The 18,413-nt window shown below is 55.9% G+C and overlaps 1 protein-coding gene across 1 annotated transcript in view; it reads left to right on the top strand.

The window, feature by feature from the left end:
- DNAH1 (dynein axonemal heavy chain 1) overlaps positions 1-18,413 on the top strand; it is a 77,096-nt gene that overhangs the window by 25,028 nt on the left and 33,655 nt on the right. The window contains exons 9-27 of the mRNA XM_027522338.1: positions 1,584-1,741; positions 2,259-2,470; positions 3,157-3,455; positions 5,159-5,309; positions 5,990-6,183; positions 6,279-6,504; positions 6,922-7,041; positions 7,409-7,491; positions 8,571-8,712; positions 9,173-9,328; positions 9,713-9,911; positions 9,999-10,252; positions 10,817-11,029; positions 12,565-12,729; positions 13,652-13,773; positions 13,928-14,033; positions 14,604-14,783; positions 17,470-17,610; positions 18,229-18,392. Coding sequence (XP_027378139.1) covers positions 1,584-1,741; positions 2,259-2,470; positions 3,157-3,455; positions 5,159-5,309; positions 5,990-6,183; positions 6,279-6,504; positions 6,922-7,041; positions 7,409-7,491; positions 8,571-8,712; positions 9,173-9,328; positions 9,713-9,911; positions 9,999-10,252; positions 10,817-11,029; positions 12,565-12,729; positions 13,652-13,773; positions 13,928-14,033; positions 14,604-14,783; positions 17,470-17,610; positions 18,229-18,392 — 3,285 coding nt within the window. The remainder of the gene's footprint in view (positions 1-1,583; positions 1,742-2,258; positions 2,471-3,156; positions 3,456-5,158; positions 5,310-5,989; positions 6,184-6,278; positions 6,505-6,921; positions 7,042-7,408; positions 7,492-8,570; positions 8,713-9,172; positions 9,329-9,712; positions 9,912-9,998; positions 10,253-10,816; positions 11,030-12,564; positions 12,730-13,651; positions 13,774-13,927; positions 14,034-14,603; positions 14,784-17,469; positions 17,611-18,228; positions 18,393-18,413) is intronic.

Here is an 18,413-nt window from a genome sequence, read left to right on the forward strand (position 1 = left end):
AGGCTGGGGTAGCCCCTGATTAGTTCCATGGGTGCAGGCAAATTGTTCCGCTTCTCTGACCTTCAGTTTCCTCGTCAGTTCCAGGCTTCTTTCATCTCTCTTACTTTCTCCATAGTCCAGACTTAACTATCATCCTCTCTTGGACTGTGATAGAGACCTCCTAAATGCCACCTTTGTCTTTCCTGCCAGGCTTCAATTGATTTTGGTCATAAGACTTAGAGTGTGCTGTGAGTGTCCAGGAGTCTCCAGCGGAGACATGGGTCAGCGATGGCCTGCTGCAGGGTCAGGGGCACTCTGCCTGTTTTTAATTCAGCAACTTTCTGATCCTTTTCTGTCCTTTCTTCTTCTCATTTTTATTCTCTTGGCTATATTCCTAATTTTCATATATTTTTTATTACCTTTTAAATTTGACTGTATTCTTCCTTGGACACCTTATAATTATTTAGCTGTCCTTCGTTAGATAATTTAGTTCTATTTTTCACTGAGTCCAACTAAATATCATTTCTTTTCTTCCTATTATGTGTCCAGATGCGTGTTTGAAAAGATACACTTTAGTTTGAAGTGTTGTATTAGTTTTACTCTGCTTTATCTTTGTTGAAAGGTATGTGAGAATTTTCATCAAGTAAGGTGTTTTCTTTTTCTTACAGCTGCCTTATATACATATAGTCAGTCTTTCACCCACTCATTTCATGGATTTGGAAAGATGCATAAGATTTTTAGTTCCAGTGCGCCCTCTTGTGTTAGTATAGCAAACTGGCCCATTAATTTTTTAAAAAATACAGGGCCATGGTGTGTGTGTGTGTGTGTGTGTTGCGGGTAGGGAGGCGGGGAGAGTCATGTGTCCTCCAGGATTTTGTTCTCTCTTGCAGGATTCTTAATTTTCACTTGTTTTTCTAGCTGCCTCACACTCCCAATCTCCAAAAGACCCCTTTCCTGTTAACCTTCCCCCTTTATAAGTCATGCCTTTCGGAGACTCCTACCTTGAACGAGCACTGCTAAGTCCCTTTTAGTAAGCGCCCTGATGTACCTTGTTTGGTATTTTTGCAGTTAGGAAACATTTTCTCTTTCTGGAGGGATTTTAGAGCCATCTTGGGGCTACCACACTTCCCTCCCCACAGTAGTTTTTTTCGGACTTCCCTTGTTCTCCATGAAGGCTTGCAGCTGCAGTGTGAGCCAGAGTGCACCGAGAGTTGATGTTTATTTTTCTGCTTGAAGATAATGTGAGTTTGGATGCTGTCTTTATTCTAGTTATGCTAAACGTGTAGGTTTTGGTAAATATTATTTGTTCTTCTTGCTGTGGTTTTCCTTTTCTTTTTAAAAAAAAAATGTATCTGGGGAGAGTTGAATTGATGTCACCATCATTACCTTGGTTGTCCACAATTCCATTTCTTAAGTTTTGTATCATTTAGAATATCTTTGGCTGTAAATTACAAAGGTGCACGCGAGAATGCAGAGGGGACACCCTAAACTCATATCCCCAGGTCCGTGGCAGGGCAGAGCCGTGAGCCCAGCCGGCCTGCAGTACGCGGGTGGCAGGGTGTGTGGAGCTCGCTGACTCTGCCCTCTCCGCTCCCTGTGGGCAGGGTTCTGGAGCACCTCAGCAACCTCTCTAGGGAAGTAAACCTGGACTACGAGCGCAGCATGAACAAGATCAACTTTGACAAAATTGTCTCCTCCAAGCCAGAGACGTTCTCCTACGTGACTCTGCCTAAGAAGGAGGAGGAGAAGGTGCCCAAGCAAGGTGAGGGTGGTTGGGCAAAGGTGGTCCCATGGCCACCCCTGGCCAGAGGCCTCCAGCCCCTCCCTCTGGGACCTCCCTGTCCCCAGAACTCATCCCCTTCTTCTCCCTCCTGCTTGGAGAGCTGGGGTTTAGGGTCAGGGAGCAGGTGGTGGTGGAAGAAAGTGCTTCTGAAAAGTCTGGTGCAGAAGTGACTGGGTACATGGATGGGCCCAGGGGCTGTGTGCAGGGTGAGCTAGAGCGGGTGGGAGGAGCCCACGGTTCTTACCCACCTTGAAGGGGCCTGTGACCCAGAGTCACCTGGAGGGAATTGGTTTACCCATCCCAGAATGGGCACTTCACTGTGGGGCCTTTGGGTCACCCAGGTAGATGATGGGAAAGAAGATTTTCCAGGGACATGGGTGTCTCTTCCAGAGAGGAGGCAGGAATTGTCTCCCCATCATTACCTGGGAGATTGGCCCTGATCCCTGGCCCATCCAAGGCTGGTCTGCCACTGGCCCTTGCCCCCCGACCCCGGTAGGACTGGTGAGTGTACCCAGGTACCCCTTCCTGGAACAGAAGGCGGACTTCACCTTTGTGTCCCTGCTTACGCGGTCGGAGGTCATCACGGCCCTCAGCAAGGTGCGGGCTGAGTGCAACAAGGTGACCACCATGTCCCTCTTCCACTCGAGCCTCTCCAAGTACAGCCGCCTGGAGGAGTTTGAGCAGATCCAGTCGCAGACCTTCTCCCAGGTGCGTGGGCATCCAGGGGACGGAGGGCGGCAGCGGGCCAGGGCCTCGGAGCTGTTGGACACAGACAGGGGCCCTGAGAAGCCTGGGAGTCCATCAGCTGAGAGCTCCTGCTTTCCTTGAGACCAGGTCTTGCCTCTTCCTAGACCTTGCAGGAAACTGGGGCGGCCACCAAGGGGGTGGTTCATCTCAGAAAAGGACAAGCAGGCTGGGCACCTTTTCTAGTCGTGCTCTGTCCAACACTGGAGGCATCTGAAGCAGACTCCTGGCCTTGGAAAGGGGAGCAGGACCATACACCCCTATATCTACCTGAGCATGAGAGCATGAGGGGCAAGGGGTGTACAGCATCAAGGGAGACAGGCACGAGCCGGACTAGGAGGAAAGCGTCTTCTTCTCTGCTCCACTCTGTGCCTTGTTGTCTCTGCCTCATTCTCCGTGTCTCTCCATCTCTCCTTTGACTGCTGGGAAAGCCCAGCTTCTGCTGCCCCTCCCTCCTTCCCCTCTCCCCTCTCCCACAAGCCCTGGTCCCCGGTGGGGAGGCGGGCAGGGGGTGTTGGTTGGCAGGGCTTGGCAGTAGGCTGGGGTGGGGGGTGCCGGTCATCTGAGTCTGGAGGGCCCCCCCATCGTGGCGGCTGCGGGCGGCGGGCCCCTCCATCAGGCGGCCTGGTGATGCCAGCCGTGGCCCGCAGGTGCAGATGTTCCTAAAGGACAGCTGGATCAGCACGCTTAAGGTGGCCATGCGCAGCAGCCTCCGCGACATGAGCAAAGGCTGGTACAACCTCTACGAGACCAACTGGGAGGTGTACCTCATGTCGAAGCTGCGCAAGCTGATGGAGCTGCTCAAGTACATGCTGCAGGACACGCTGCGCTTCCTGGTGCAGGACTCCCTCGCCAGCTTCTCGCAGTTCATCAGCGACGCCTGCTGCAGCGTGCTCGGCTGCGCCGACGACATGGTCTGGGGCGAAGACTTAATCAACAGCCCCTACAGGTAGGGCTCGGCCGGGCGGAGCCACCTGTCGACACCAGCACTGTTCTTTCTCAGGCGCCGGTGGCTAGGGCGGTGCAGGGTTGGGGACACTGGGGCCGCCAGGGGCAGGGTGCCCAGCTCTGGCAGGTCCTGGATGCCAGGGGTAGGGGTTGCTCCCCTGGTTGCTGGGGGATGTCCCAGCACCTCTGGCTGGTGTGTCTTCTGGTGACCTCCATCTCTCACTCTCTCAGTCAGTCACTGAGTTCCCCAGTAGAGAAATGTTTACTTACTTACTTTTCTCTTTGGCTGTGCTGGGCCTTCACTGCTGCACGCAGGCACTCTCCAGTTGAGGTGAGAGGGGTCTACCCTCTGGTCGCAGTGCTCGGGCTTCTCACTGCGGTGGTTTCTCTTGTGGAGCACGGGCTCTAGAGCATGCGGGCTTCAGTAATGGTGGTGCCCTGCGGGTTTGATTGCCCCAATTCATGTGGGATCTTCCTGGACCCAGGATCAAACTGGTGTCCCCTGCTTTGGCAGGCAGATTCTTAACCGCTGGCCCACCAAGAAAGCCCGAGAAATGTTTTCTGAGCACTTGCCATGAATTAGGCAGCATTCTAGGGGAACAAGAAGGGCGTGACCCCCGCTCTCACCTGGGCACAGACAGCAAGCAAAGAAATAAACAGATACAGTCCTTGCTGATCTTGGCAGGGGCTGTGACAGACCTGGGAGAGGGGGCATTGGCAGAGGATTAGGGAGGACGTGGCATCTGAGCCAAGAACTGAGGATGAGAGGAAACCCGGTTAGGAGATGCTGGGGAAAGGGCACCAGGCAGAGTCACGGAAGGGAGAGAGAACTTGGAGCCATCACAGAAGGAAATGCCAGCGGCTTCGGCTGGAGTGGGGAAGGCAGGGAGAGCTGGTCAGGATGACACAAGAGAGGTTGCGGGGACCAGGCCAGATGATGCAGAGCCTCCTGGGGTTATGGTCGGGGGCTGGGTTTATTGTAAATGTGGTCAGCAGCCATCAGAGGGGAGTAATAATCTGAACTACATCCCCAAACCATGCTTTGGTTTTATGAGGATGAGCGAGGCAGAAGAGAAGTCGGACCATGGCCCTGGCCCTTGTCTAGACACAAGGTGATGGGCTGGTAGGGCAGATTGGGACAGCGCATGGGCCGCAGTGCTGGGGGAGGGCAGACGTGTGTGGGGAGGAAGCAAGGCTGACCCCTAGCGTTCACTGAACCCTTGTGGGGACTGGGGGGAGGCAGGGAACACAGAATGTCTGAGATGCTCATTCGAGGTCAGGGTGGTAGCAATCCAGAGCATGGGCAGGCTCAGTGGGGATCCAGGCTTGAGGGCCGTTGCCTGTGATGGGGCGTCTGGAGCTAAGGGTGGTGGGCTCCCAGGGAAGGTGTGGGTGCCACAAGCACCCAGGGTCTGGCTGACCTGCCCTGATGACCTCGGTACTGCGTGGAGGTCCTCCCTCTCCCTGGTGCCTGTGGGCCTCTGGGCAAGTGGCTGGAACAGAGGAGCCTGTCTGGCTGGTCTGGGTCTTTCTCTCTGTTAACTTGGCAGTTTCTGGGAAGAGGGCACAGGCAAGTCTCACTCATGGAGAAGCTCCAGAGCCATCAGGCCACAGCACAGGCAGGGGCTGTGCCTCCTTCGTGCATGCCTCTTCAGGTCCCTGCCCACTGTCCCCGCCCCCTCCCCCCGGCCACTGTCCCTACAGGCCCCGCAAGAACCCGCTGTTCATCGTGGACCTGATGCTGGACACCTCGGGGGTGCACTACAGCACGCCGCTGGAGCAGTTTGAGACTTCTCTGCTCACCCTCTTTGACAAGGGCATCCTGGCCACCCACACAGTGCCCCAGCTGGAGAAGGTACAGTGGGTACTCGTGCCTGGGTGCTGCCATAGCGTCCAGGCAGCTCACCTCCACCATGGGCCTCCCACCCAGCTGGCAGCATGCTCAGCCCCGTAATTCTTGAATAGCTCATTTAGTCCCCACCACCAGCCGAACTGGGAACCATTAACATCCCCATTCTGTAGAGGAGGCTTGGAGAAGCCCAAGCTCACCTAGCTGCAAAGGGTCAGACCTGTGACTGGAGTGAGGCTCGCTCACTTCTGCCACGGCAATGTCTGACCCAGATCCCACCCAGCTCCTGACCTCTCTCTTCCCCTCAGGATATAGACACAAACCCACCTCCACTCTTGAGATCCCTTCTCAAAAGCCCTCATTCCTCATCACAGCACAGCCCGCCACGCCAGAGCCTCTGTAACCCAGTCCCCTCTTCTTTCCCTTGTTGCTTAGAGCCACCAGCAACGTGGTTGTCTTTTTGCCCTGGGGCTGAGCCAGGGAAGGCAGAGGAAGATGCTGCTGCTCAGTGGGCATCACAGGCCTTGTGTTAGTCCATAGCCCCATCTAGGGGACCCAACAGGAAACCCTCTCCCCTCACCACTACCCCCAGACTCCTGCCCACTCAGTCTGAACCACACTCCCACCCCTCTGCCCACCTGCCCTGTGGCTCATGCAGCTCTGTGCCCCTTCCCCCTCACCCCCAGCTGGTGATGGAGGACATTTTCATCAGCGGCGACCCCCTGCTGGAGTCGGTGGGGCTTCACGAGCCGCTGGTGGAAGAGCTGCGGGCCGTCATCGCCAACGCAGTGCGCAAGGCCATGATCCCCCTGCAGGCCTACGCCAAGGAGTTCAGAAAGTACCTGGAGCTGAACAACAACGATGTCAACACCTTCCTCAAGTGCGTGCACGTGTTGGAGTGTGTCTGCCTGTCTGGGTGACCCCCGCCCACCCTCTCACCAGCCTCTGCCCCTCGTGGGTGCCTGCTATCCCCAGGGCCTTCCAGACCCAGTGCCCATCAGCCGAGGAGGTGCGGGAGGTGGTGCTCACCCACCTGCACGAGAAAGAGGTCCTGGACAGCTCGCTGCCCAGCAGCATCATCATCGGGCCCTTCTACATCAATGTGGACAACGTCAAGCAGAGCCTGTCCAAGAAGCGCAAGGCCCTGGCCACTTCCATGCTGGATATCCTGGCCAAGAACTTGCACAGGGAGGTGGATAACGTAAGTGCCCGCCTGCCCAGCCCCAGCAACTGCAGCAGCACATGCACCCGTGCATGCAGAGTGAGGCTTAGGCGTGTTGATGGAAGGGTCTGGAAGTCTCCTTGCCTTGACCCTACCAGGGGTCCCCATGAGAGGTCCCAGGAGGTGGGGGCTGCTCTCTATTTCCCTGGACTTGTACAGACCTGGGGACCCCTCACAAGGAACCCCCAGAGCTGAGGGTGTGGTGCTGGTGCAGGAGGCTGGGGAGGAGGGGACGTGCCAGGTGACCCTCAGCTCCCCAGTGAGCTGGCAGGGAGCACCCCTTCTCAGATTGCACTGAAGGATGTGGTGGGGTGGGGGACCAAGGAGGAGGAGCAGGGCCCTGGGAAGGCAAGAGAGGGGCCCGCGGCCTCCCCAGAGCCCTTCCCCTCCTGCCAGATCTGCGAGGAATTCCGCAGCATCAGCCGCAAAATCTACGAGAAGCCCAACAGCATCGAGGAGCTGGCTGAGCTTCGCGAGTGGATGAAGGGTGTCCCCGAGAAGCTGGTGGGGCTGGAGGTGAGACGGGCCCACTGGGAGCTGGAGGAGCAGGAGCCGGGAAGCTGGGACTGAGGTGGACACACAGAGGACAACTGGGCTCTGAGGGTTGGGAGGCTGGGTGCACAGTGGAGATTCGGAGCTCTGCTGTCTGGGAGGTCGGCAGGGCGGAGGGCATGGGTCGGGGGCTGGAGGTCGGAGATGTGGTGGCCACGGCCCCAGGACCCCCAAGCTCAAAGCTAGCCTTGCAGCTGCCATCTACTTCACCGTCCCAGGCCTCGCCTCTCCGAAAGAGGGCAGCCTCTCCATAGCACCCAACCACTCTGGGGAGCCTGGTCCAGTTATCCTCCCAGGCACACGTGGTTCTCATGGCTGCCTGTACATGCAGGAGCGGATTGTGAAGATCATGGGCGACTACCAGGTCATGGATGAATTCCTTTACAACCTCAGCACCGAAGACTTCAATGACAAGTGAGTGGGAGGTTGGTCCCACACCAGGTGGGTGGTGGATAGCAGGATATAGGGGAAAGAGGTACTGAACCACAGCGGCTGCAGGCCACACCAGAGATGCTCTGCTGAGATGCTAGAGGCCGTGGCTCCACGTGGGCCAGGGCCATCTGGCCAGTGGGGCGGAAGGAAGTCTGGTTCCCGTGGTCTAGGGACCCTGCTGCCCCCAGCCTATCTCCATCCTCTATCCCGTCATTGCTGATACACATGTGATCTCTGGGCTTACAATCCCCTTGTTTGTGGTTGAGGCCCATGAGGGTCCCTGGGAACACAGAGAAAAGGCAAAGCCCAGCCTGATGGGTGGCGCCTGGGGAGGAGCACTGGCCCCTCCCACCTCAGCTCAAGAGCCTCGTGGAAAATGACCTCTGGTTGAGACAACCTTACTCAGGCCTGGAGTCCCCTTGCCCAGCTGTCGTACAGACTGGGGGTGCCTCCAGGTTGCTGGGGCCTGGGAGCGACTGGCACTGTTTCCTGGGAACCCTGCCCGGGAGCCCTAAGTCACCTGCTCTGTGGGATATCCTGGTGCCCAGGGCGGCCTCCCACAGGACCTGCAGCCTGAGGCCACCTGCATGCAGAATCCCTGAAGCCCACAGAGCCCCCAGGTCAGCCTGGCAGAGGGCATTGATATGAAGGAAGCAGGTCTGGTATCCCTGGCTGATAACCAAGGAAATAAAGGCTAGAGACTGGCACTTTGCCTCATCTGAGCTGAGGCCCCTGCAGGCCTGGGGTTTAAGAGGGAAACTCAGGATGGCTTCTCTCACATCAGCCACCACTCCCTCTGTGTCCTGTTGTGCACTGGGCACATTGGGTGTGCATCTCCCTGCACATTGCCCGCAACCCCAGGGCAGGGACCACTTCCCCTGCCAGGCAGCCGCACTCCGCAGGATGGCAGCGGCTGCCTCAAGGCTCACTTCCACTTCCCTGTTGCCCAGCCCTGGCTGCTCCAGCTGCTGCCCAGATCCCCCGTTTCCCCTTCAACCTGGCCTGCCACCCCATGATTTCTGTGTGACATCCCCACCATTCCCCATCCCCGCTCCATCCAGATGGGCTGCCAGCAACTGGCCTACTAAGATCCTTGGGCAGATAGAGCTGGTGCGACAGCAACACTTGGAAGATGAGGAGAAGTTCCGCAAAATCCAGCTTATGGATCAGAACAACTTCCAGGAGAAGCTGGAAGGGCTGCAGGTGAGGCTGGGCTGAGGACGCAGACACACACACCCCGCACCCCATACCCCACTACACCCCTCCAGGTCTGCGCCTTGCCCCTCGCAGTCAGGAGGTGCTATGTCAGTGGTTGCTGGACAAATGAACAAGTGGCTAAAAGAATGCACTGAAGGCCAGAGAGCTGCCTAGGCAGCAAGTTCCTGGGAAATTCAGGGTCTCAGAGAGCCCCAGCTCTTCTGCTGTATCCTGGTGCCCCAGTGGGCATGGCATTCAGGGCACCGGGTCTCATCTGACCTTGTCGTGTTACCAGGGGCAGTCAGCTGCCTGTGAGGGACCAGGAAGCACCCCTCCAGGAGAAAGTCCTCTCCGAACTGGGAGATGTTGATGCTCTGGGGACCTCAGGTTCCCTGGATGTGCGCAGGGATACATGGGCATAAGTGGGGCCGCAGAAGCCCCTGATCCCTCGCTCCTTGGCCCGCAGCTGGTGGTAGCTGGCTTCTCCACCCACGTGGAGATTCTGCGTGCACATGAAATCGCCAATGAGGTGCGGCGGGTCAAGAAGCAGCTGAAGGACTGCCAGCAGCTGGCGATGCTCTACAACAACCGCGAACGCATCTTTGGCTTGCCGATCACCAACGTAGGCCTACCCGCCCTGGCACACTGTCCCCCATCCCCAAGAAAAGCTCAAGGAGAAGCCCGTGGCCTTTGCGGCCACCTCTGGAACCAGCCACCAGCTGGCAGGGCCCTGCCATTTGGCGGGGGCAGGACTGAACAGGCTGCCGAGATGAGCTTTCCCACCCTGTGGTCCCCAGGGCGAGGAGGCTGGCTGGACCCCCAGCAAAAAGCAGGAGGCTCAGCACAGACCTGGCTCAGCCACTCAGAGCCCAGATGTGGGGGAAGGAAGAAGGGAGGCCAGGCCTGAGTCCTTGGGGACTGAATCAGGGACTGCAGCCAGGAGCAAGGAAGTGGGGGCGGCCAGGAGGAGCAGCCCGGCCCAGCCCCAGTTCTTCTGCCCCTGCAGTACGACAAGCTCTCCAGGATGGTGAAGGAGTTCCAGCCCTATCTGGACCTCTGGACCACAGCCTCTGACTGGCTGCGCTGGTCCGAGAGCTGGATGAACGACCCCCTGTCAGCCATTGACGCAGAGCAGCTGGAGAAGAACGTCATCGAGTCCTTCAAGACCATGCACAAGTGCGTGAAGCAGTTCAAAGACATCCCAGGTAGGCAGCCCAGCCAGACCGCCGCTCCCCTCACCCCCACCCTGCCTCAGCCTGCTGCCTCTCACCCCTGCCTGCCCTCCCCTGCAGCCTGCCAGGATGTGGCCTTAGACATCCGGGCCCGCATCGAGGAGTTCAAGCCGTACATCCCACTGATCCAGGGGCTGCGCAACCCTGGCATGAGGAACCGGCACTGGGACGTGCTGTCCAGCGAGATCAACATTAATGTCAGGCCCAAGGCCAACCTGACCTTCGCCCGCTGCCTCGAGATGAACCTGCAGGACCACATCGAGAGCATCAGCAAGGTGGCCGAGGTGGCTGGCAAGGAGTATGCCATCGAGCAGGTGGGCAGCCCCCCGCAGGCCCTCCCTGCCCCACCCACATGCTGCCTGATGGTGTGGGAAGGTGACAGTCCTGGGCCCCATCCCTGGGGTCCCTCACCTCAGGGATGAGCTGCGTCTTATTAAGTGTGTTAATAATGTGTGTGAAGTGCTTGGCACAGTGTCCACCAGCCCCGTTATTACTCAGTTATTCCTCTCAAGTTATTCCTCCCTCAGGAATGTGCTGAGAGCATTGCCTCACTTAGCAGATGAGCAAATTAAGGCTCAGAGAGGTTCAGAAATTGGCCAAGGCGGCCTAGCCAGTAAGGGCTGGAACTGGGACCAGAGCTCCTAACCAGTGACTTAGCTGCCCCACAGCATACCAGTACATCCAGCACGTCTGCCCTGGATTCCGACGAGGGCCCATGGGGGACTTGTTGACTAGACAAGATGAGAGTTTACAGAGGGGGCTTGACTGAAGGTCCTGGTTGAGCAAAGCCTGACTTTTCCTGCCCAGTGCTGCTCAATGTGGGCCTGCTCTTTCTGGGGACCCAACCCTGTCTTATACCACCCACCCCCCACCCCCAGGCTCTGGACAAGATGGAGAAGGAGTGGTCCACCATCCTGTTCAACGTGATGCCCTACAAAGAGACAGACACCTACATCCTCAAGAGCCCAGATGAGGCCTCCCAGCTGCTCGATGACCACATCGTCATGACCCAGAGCATGTCCTTCTCACCCTACAAGAAGCCCTTTGAGCAACGCATCAACTCCTGGGAGACCAAGCTGAAGCTGACGCAGGTGGGCCTTCCTGCCCTCTCCTCCCCCACCCTGCCCAGTGCCCTGTCCCAAGGTGGCTCCTGATGATGTTCGGGTGGGGCTGGACGCGGTGAAGTGCCTTGCCCAGGTTTGTCCGGCTCCTGGCTCTCTGACAGGCCCCTCAGTCAGAGGAGGTGGACTAGAATGGGGCTCTCCATCTCTGATGTTGGGCTGCTGGAGTTGGCAGTTCAGGGCTTAGAGGTGGGGCCAGAGTTTGGGCCAAAGCTGCCCTTAAAGAGGAGCACAAGAGCTGCCCCCAGACCCCTGAGTGCTGCCTGGGCTTGGGGCAGCTGGGACCTCCAGGCTTGGGGCTTTCTGGGCTGGACACCACGAGGCCTGAGGCTCCTCAGTGTCTCTTCCCACTATTCCCTGAGCCTCCCACTCCCACTCCTGTCTTACTTGGAGCCGCCTTTGGGGGAGGGCACCAGGGCACTGGGGATCACTGTTCTTTAGGGCTCTCGAGGCAAGTGGCTGGGGCTATCTTCAGAGCCCTGAGGTCAGTCCAGGGCAGGCCTACTAGTGTGATCCCAGCAACTCCTTCTAGAGGGCTTCCTGGTAGCTATTCAAAGACCTCCAGTGAAGGCCAGAAGCTGAAAGAGGAAGACCTGCCTGTGTTCCTTGGGTCACCCAGAGAGGCCTGAGGTCATCAGCATTGTCCCTGGGTCTCCATCCTTTGCTATCCTCTCTCCCTGGAGTCCCATTTCCTCCAGGGATCAGCATCAAGCAGCACTCACGGACTCCCCCACCACCCCCCGCCTGCAGGGTGTTCCCAGTGAGGCTTCTGGTCGATGCCCCTTACAGAGCCCATCACACCTGCTGGGGCCCTCAGTGATTCAGAGGCATAAGTGGCTGTTCAGAGGGTGGTGGGCTCCTCGAAGGCAGGGACCACCCTCTCCTCCGTTTCCTCTGGAGCTCACATGGGCCTGACCTGGGCCTGACACAGCTCACAGCTTGTGAAGAAGAGAATGAACTCATGAATGAATGAATGCGTTTGCACTGATAGGGAAAGGCAAGAGACAAATTCAGAAAGGGGATTGTGGAGGCAAGAGGGGACGGTGACTTGAAGAGGGCTCACTTGTGGACTGATGTTTTAGAGAGTATTTTAGGGGATCTCAAGCTCAAGTCCAAGTACACCGCCAAGAATCCTGGGGTCATAGACCCAGAGTCCTCCCAGGAGAGGAGACTAGTTTGGGCTTCCATGCACTGAGCTCTGTATTGTTTCCTCGTGGTGTGCTGCTTGGGGTGTGGTTCTCTCATAGGAAGAGTAGCTCCCCTGGCTCTGTTGGAGGCCTGGACATCCTATGGGGGACTTGGGGTTTCTCTGGAAGGCAGGCATCCATGCAGCCCTCTTTGTTGCCTGGAGTCCTGTGACTGACAGCGCCACCTAGAAATTTCCCCATGGGCACAGGCTCTGGCCCCCAGTGCTCTGCCCAGAACTCAGTGGGGTAAAATGCCTGGGTCACGGGGGCCAGGACCCAACTTGGGCCGCAGGCCCTGACAGTCCACGCCCTGTCCAGGAGGTGCTGGAGGAGTGGCTGAACTGTCAGCGGGCTTGGCTCTACCTGGAGCCCATCTTCAGCTCCGAGGACATCAACCGGCAGCTGCCGGTGGAGAGCAAGCGCTACCAGACCATGGAGCGGATCTGGAGGAAGATCATGAAGAATGCCTACGAGAACCGGGAGGCGAGCTCACACAGGGATGGGAGGAGGGCAGCTGGGGCACTGAAGAGGGTCCTGGCCTCACCTCTTCCTGAACAAGGAAGACTGGAGGACGAGTCCAAGGCTTTGGTCTTAGCCGTTGTCCCCCTGAGTGGGCTCCCCAGTCTTGAGACACGCCTCAGAAACACAGCACTTGATGGTTTTTCCTCTTGGAGATTTGCAGTCCCCATTAGTATTTTTAAAGGACCTGACAAGTCCTGCAGCAAATCAAATTCCTTGGCTTTGGTTAACTGTAGTTTTTTGTTTGTTTGTTTTTAATATTCATTTACTTATTTGGTTGCATTGGATCTTGGTTGCCCTTCAGCATGTGGGATCTTAGTTCCCTGACCAGGGATCGAACCTGTATCCCCTCCATTTCAAGGCAGATTCTTAACCACTGGACCACTAGAGAATTCCAACCCTAGTTTTTAATCATAGACTTTTTTCCTGTGGGGCTTACAAGTGATGGAGACAGCCCCTGTGCTAAGTCGCTTCAGCCACGTCTGACTCTTTGTGACCCCATGGACTGTAGTCCACCAGGGTTCTTTGTCCATGGGATACTCCAGGCAAGAATACTGGAGTGGGTTGCCATCCTCTCCTCCAGAACATCTTCCTGACCCAGGAATCGAACTCACGTCTGTAATGTCTCCTGCATTGGCAGGCGGGTTCTTTACCGCTAGCTCCACCTAGGCTATTGTAAACAGTGCTACAGTGAACGTTGGGGTACATGTGTCTTTTTGAATTATGGAGGCAGCCCCTGGTTTAGGGCAATTTTCCTGTCCCTCTCTCTTCCCAGGCTCGCTGAGAGTCTCTAGGAAGCACGTATGGGTCCTTCTCTGAGCCCACCTTGCTGCCTCCCAGCCGGGCCACACTCACTTTCAGTTTGTCTTTGACCCGGGCCACGCAGGTGATCAATGTGTGCTCTGACCAGAGGCTGCTGGACAGCCTGCGGGACTGCAACAAGCTGCTGGACATGGTGCAGAAAGGCCTCAGCGAGTACTTGGAGACCAAGCGGAGCGCCTTCCCCAGGTGGGGGACGCCTGGCCCACGCCTGCTCTGCTCCCGCCTGCCATCGAGGCTGGGGCCCAGTACCCTGTCAGGGTGGGGTGCAGGGATGTCGGTAGTACTGGGACAGCTGGGACCCAGGGCTGCCTGACGGCCCTCACCCCTGCCTCCCTGGCAGATTCTACTTCCTATCTGATGACGAGCTGCTTGAGATCTTGTCCCAGACAAAGGACCCCACCGCCGTGCAGCCCCACCTGCGCAAGTGCTTCGAGAACATCGCCCAGGTGGGTAGCTGGGCCAAGGGCTCAGGTGCCCTGAGGGCACCGTCCCAGGGAGGATACCTGTTCTCTCACCCCAAGTCTTTTTAGCAGGGAATGAGATCCCAGGCCCTCGGAGACATCTCTGGGGTCTGTGGGAGGAGGGTCAGCTCCCTCAGCGCAGGGTTGGGGAGCTCTTGATCCCAGCTCATCCAGGGGTACCCTGGCCCCCCTGCAATCCACTGAGGTGCTGACTAGGCTGAGAAACCCAAGAGGTCAGAGGCTGCTGAATCCCCTCGTCCTCATCTTCATTTACAAGGGAGGCCTCACAGGCCTGTGGGAGGGGGGGATGGGGGGCACTCGCAGGGCAGGCTTAGCCTCCTTCCCCAAGTGGGCGGGGCCACAGCTGGAGCAGGCAGATCCGTCCTGCCCACGAAGAATCAGGGGAGGTCCAGCCAAGGGGAGCTCTCTTCCAGAGGCGAGAGCCATCTTCTGAAGGTGGAGGACACAGGCGGGGTCCACGCTGGGGCTCTGGTGGGCAGGGCCTCTGGACACACTGAGGTTCACCCCACTCTCACTGCTTCCCCCCAACCCCAGCTGCTGTTTCAGGAGGACCTGGAGATCACACATATGTACTCGGCAGAGGGTGAGGAGGTGCAGCTGTCCTTTTCCATCTACCCGTCCAGCAACGTGGAGGACTGGCTGCGGGAGGTGGAAAACAGCATGAAGGCCAGCGTGCGGGACATCATCGAGAGGGCCATCAAGGCCTACCCCAGGGTGAGCCACACCACCCCTCCCAGCGCAGCCTCCCAGCCTGCTCATCCTTCCATTGGCTCCTTTCTCAGCGCCTTTCTGCTCCATCACAAGGGCTGGGTTACCTGCCTGTGTTGACTAAAAAAGATGCACAACTTGAGAGTTGTGAGTTAAGTTTTATTTGGGGCAAAATGAGGACTGCAGCCCGGGAGGCAGAGATAGCTCTGAGGGACTGCTCCAAAGCGGCACTGGGGGAAGGTCAGTATATACGATTTTGGTGAAGCGGGAGCTTAATGAAATCAAGCGCTTCCTTTTTTGTTTTTTTTTTTTCACATGTTTGGTACTTCATTATTTTTTAAATTAATTAATTAATTTATTTTACTTTACAGTATTGTATTGGTTTTGCCATACATTGACTTGAATCCGCCATGAGTGTACATGTGTTCTCCATCCTGAACCCCCCTCCCACCTCCCTCCCCATCCCATCCCTCTGGGTCATCCCAGTGCACCAGCCCCGAGCACCCTGTATCATGCATCAAACCTGGACCGGCGATTCGTTTCACATATGATATTTTACATGTTTCAATGCCATTCTCCCGAATCATCCTGCCCTCACTCTCTCCCACAGAGTCCAAAAGACTGTTCAATACATCTGTGTCTCTTTTGCTGTCTCGCTTACAGGGTTGTCATTACCATCTTTCTAAATTCCATATATATGCGTTAGTATACTGTATTGGTGTTTTTCTTTCTGGCTTACTTCACTCTGTATAATAGGCTCCAGTTTCATCCACCTCATTAGAACTGATTCAAATGTATTCTTTTTAATGGCTGAGTAATACTCCATTGTGTATATGTACCACAGCTTTCTTATCCATTCATCTGCTGATGGACATCTAGGTTGCTTCCATGTCCTGGCTATTCTAAACAGTGCTGCGATGAACACTGGGGTACACGTGTCTCTTTCCCTTCTGGTTTCCTCAGTGTGTATGCCCAGCAGTGGGATTGCTGGATCATAAGGCAGTTCTATTTCCAGTTTTTTAAGGAATCTCCACACTGTTCTCCATAGTGGCTGTACTAGTTTGCATTCCCACCAACAGTGTAAGAGGGTTCCCTTTTCTCCACACCCTCTCCAGCATTTATTGTTTATAGACTTTTGGATCGCAGCCATTCTGACTGGCGTGAAATGGTACCTCATTGTGGTTTTGATTTGCATTTCTCTGATAATGAGTGATGTTGAGCATCTTTTCATGTGTTTGTTAGCCATCTGTATGTCTTCTTTGGAGAAATGTCTGTTTAGTTCTTTGGCTCACTTTTTGACTGGGTCTTTTATTTTTCTTGAATTGAGCTTTAGGAGTTGCTTGTATATTTTTGAGATTAATTCTTTGTCTGTTGCTTCATTCACTATTATTTTTTCCCATTCTGAAGGCTGTCTTTTCACCTTGCTTATAGTTTCCTTTGTTGTGTAGAAGCTTTTACTTTTAATTAGGTCCCATTTGTTTATTTTTGCTTTTATTTCCAATATTCTGGGAGGTGGGTCATGGAGGATCCTGCTGTGGTTTATGTTGGAGAGTGTTTTGCCTATGTTTTCCTCTCGGAGTTTAATAGTTTCTGGTCTTACGTTTAGATCTTTAATCCATTTTGAGTTTATTTTTGTGTATGGTGTTAGACAGTGTTCTACTTTCACTCTTTTACAGGTGGTTGACCAGTTTTCCCAGCACCACTTGTTAAAAAGATTTTCTCCATTGTATATTCTTGCCTCCTTTGTCAGAGATAAGGTGTCCATATGTGCGTGGATTTATCTCTGGGCTTTCTATTTTGTTCCATTGATCTATATTTCTGTCTTTGTGCCAGTACCATACTGTCTTGATGACTGTGGTCAACCGCTTACTTTGCAAGAGGTTTTCTCCTAGTCAGGAGGATCTGTCATCATCATGAAGGGATTTAGTGCTTTTCTAGATAACGAGGAGATGCAGTGATTGGGATCATAAAATCTGTTCCTGAAAATATCCTCCTATCTAAATACTTGTCCCACCAGGTTCCCTGGAGCCCAGAGTGCCTCACTCCACCCTGAACCCCCTCATGAGGTGGAAGGTCAACAGCTGCAGCAGCACAGGGTGCAGCTGGCAAATGCCTTTGTTGTTCAGTCGTTGGCAATGCTCTTGGCAAGTGCCAGTTTGTAGTTGGCACCTGCCTCATCCTTAGACTACAGACTTGACTGCTGTTGCTCTCAGTCAGCCAGAGTGTCTCTGGGAGCAGAGGGAGGAATCTGAAAACACCCTCCAAAAAGTAAGACTGGCTCCTAGTCATAATCAGTTGCTGTTGTTATGTTTTAAGCACTTGCTGTGTGCCAGGCCCCCATGACCGCTGATGCTGGAGCTGAACCCCTTAACCTCAGGGTTAAGCCTTATCCTACAAAGTAGCTGAGAGATGTTTCCTGCCCAAAGGGCCTGTGATTCACAGGTGGCAGTCAGGATGTGAACCCAGGATGTATGTTTCCCAATCCTGGGCTTCCACCCCTCCACTTCCAGATCTCTACGGCAGAGGAAGTGATGACTCTGCCCAGCCTGAGAGGCCCAAAGTTTTAAAGGCTTCCCTGCTCTTGGGGTGGAATTTTGAGCTCAGAAGCACAGATGACCTCTAAGGGAAAAACAGTCTGCAGGGTCGGCACTGGCAGCTGCCTGGGTCAGCCCTACCTGTGTTATCTTCCCAGATGCTCAGGACTCAGTGGGTTCTGAACTGGCCTGGCCAGGTGACCATCGCCGGGTGTCAGACCTATTGGACCTTAGAGGTGGAAGAGGCTCTGGAGGCTGGCAACCTCAGCAGCCGGCTGTTCCCCCAGCTTGCCCGGCAGGTGAGACTCAAGGGTGTGGGGGTCACCATCTGCTCCCCACCAACAACCCACACCCTGAGGCAGCTCAGTCCCTCCAGGAGCTTTGTCATGTCTTGATCCTGGAAGAGGGCCTGGGGTTGGAACCAAAGAGTAGAGGGTCAGACACCCCTGAAACAAGTGTCTCATGACCAGCCACCAGTGGGAGGGATGGGGGCTCTAACGGGAGTGCTGAGGTCAGGCAGGTGCCCCTCTCCTGAAGGTCAGAGTGGGAGCCTCCTACCTGGAGCTCTCCTAGGCTGGCCCATGGCCTACCCTTGCCTTGTGCACTGGCTCCTCACCACACTGCTTCCTCAAGCTCCTCACCAGGCCCCTTCCTGACCCTGGGCACCGTGCACAGTGGGCAGATGGATGCATGTGTGTGCCTCCATTTTTATTGACATCCCTGCCAGACTTCCCATGTCACCAATGCCCTGCCTACCCTCCTTTGCCTGATCCCTGCACCCTGCCCATCCCAGACCATCAGAAGCCCCCAGAAGAGAGGGGTTGCTGCTGGCGGAAGCCCACCCCTGAGCAAGGCAGGGAAGGCCTGCCTGCAGCATGGCCCCACCCGTCCCTGACGGGGTCCCCTGGCTCCTGCAGCTCAGTGACCTGGTGGCACTGGTGCGGGGAAGTCTGTCCCGCATGCAGCGAGCTGTGCTGTCGGCGCTAATCGTCATCGAGGTCCACGCCAAGGATGTGGTGCACAAGCTGGTCCAGGAGAACGTGGTCAGCGTGCATGACTTCGAGTGGATCTCACAGCTGAGGTGAGGGGGCAGGCAGTGTGG

The sequence above is a fragment of the Bos indicus x Bos taurus genome, chromosome 22 (assembly GCF_003369695.1).
Source record: "Bos indicus x Bos taurus breed Angus x Brahman F1 hybrid chromosome 22, Bos_hybrid_MaternalHap_v2.0, whole genome shotgun sequence".
NCBI classification, from domain to species: domain Eukaryota; kingdom Metazoa; phylum Chordata; class Mammalia; order Artiodactyla; family Bovidae; genus Bos; species Bos indicus x Bos taurus.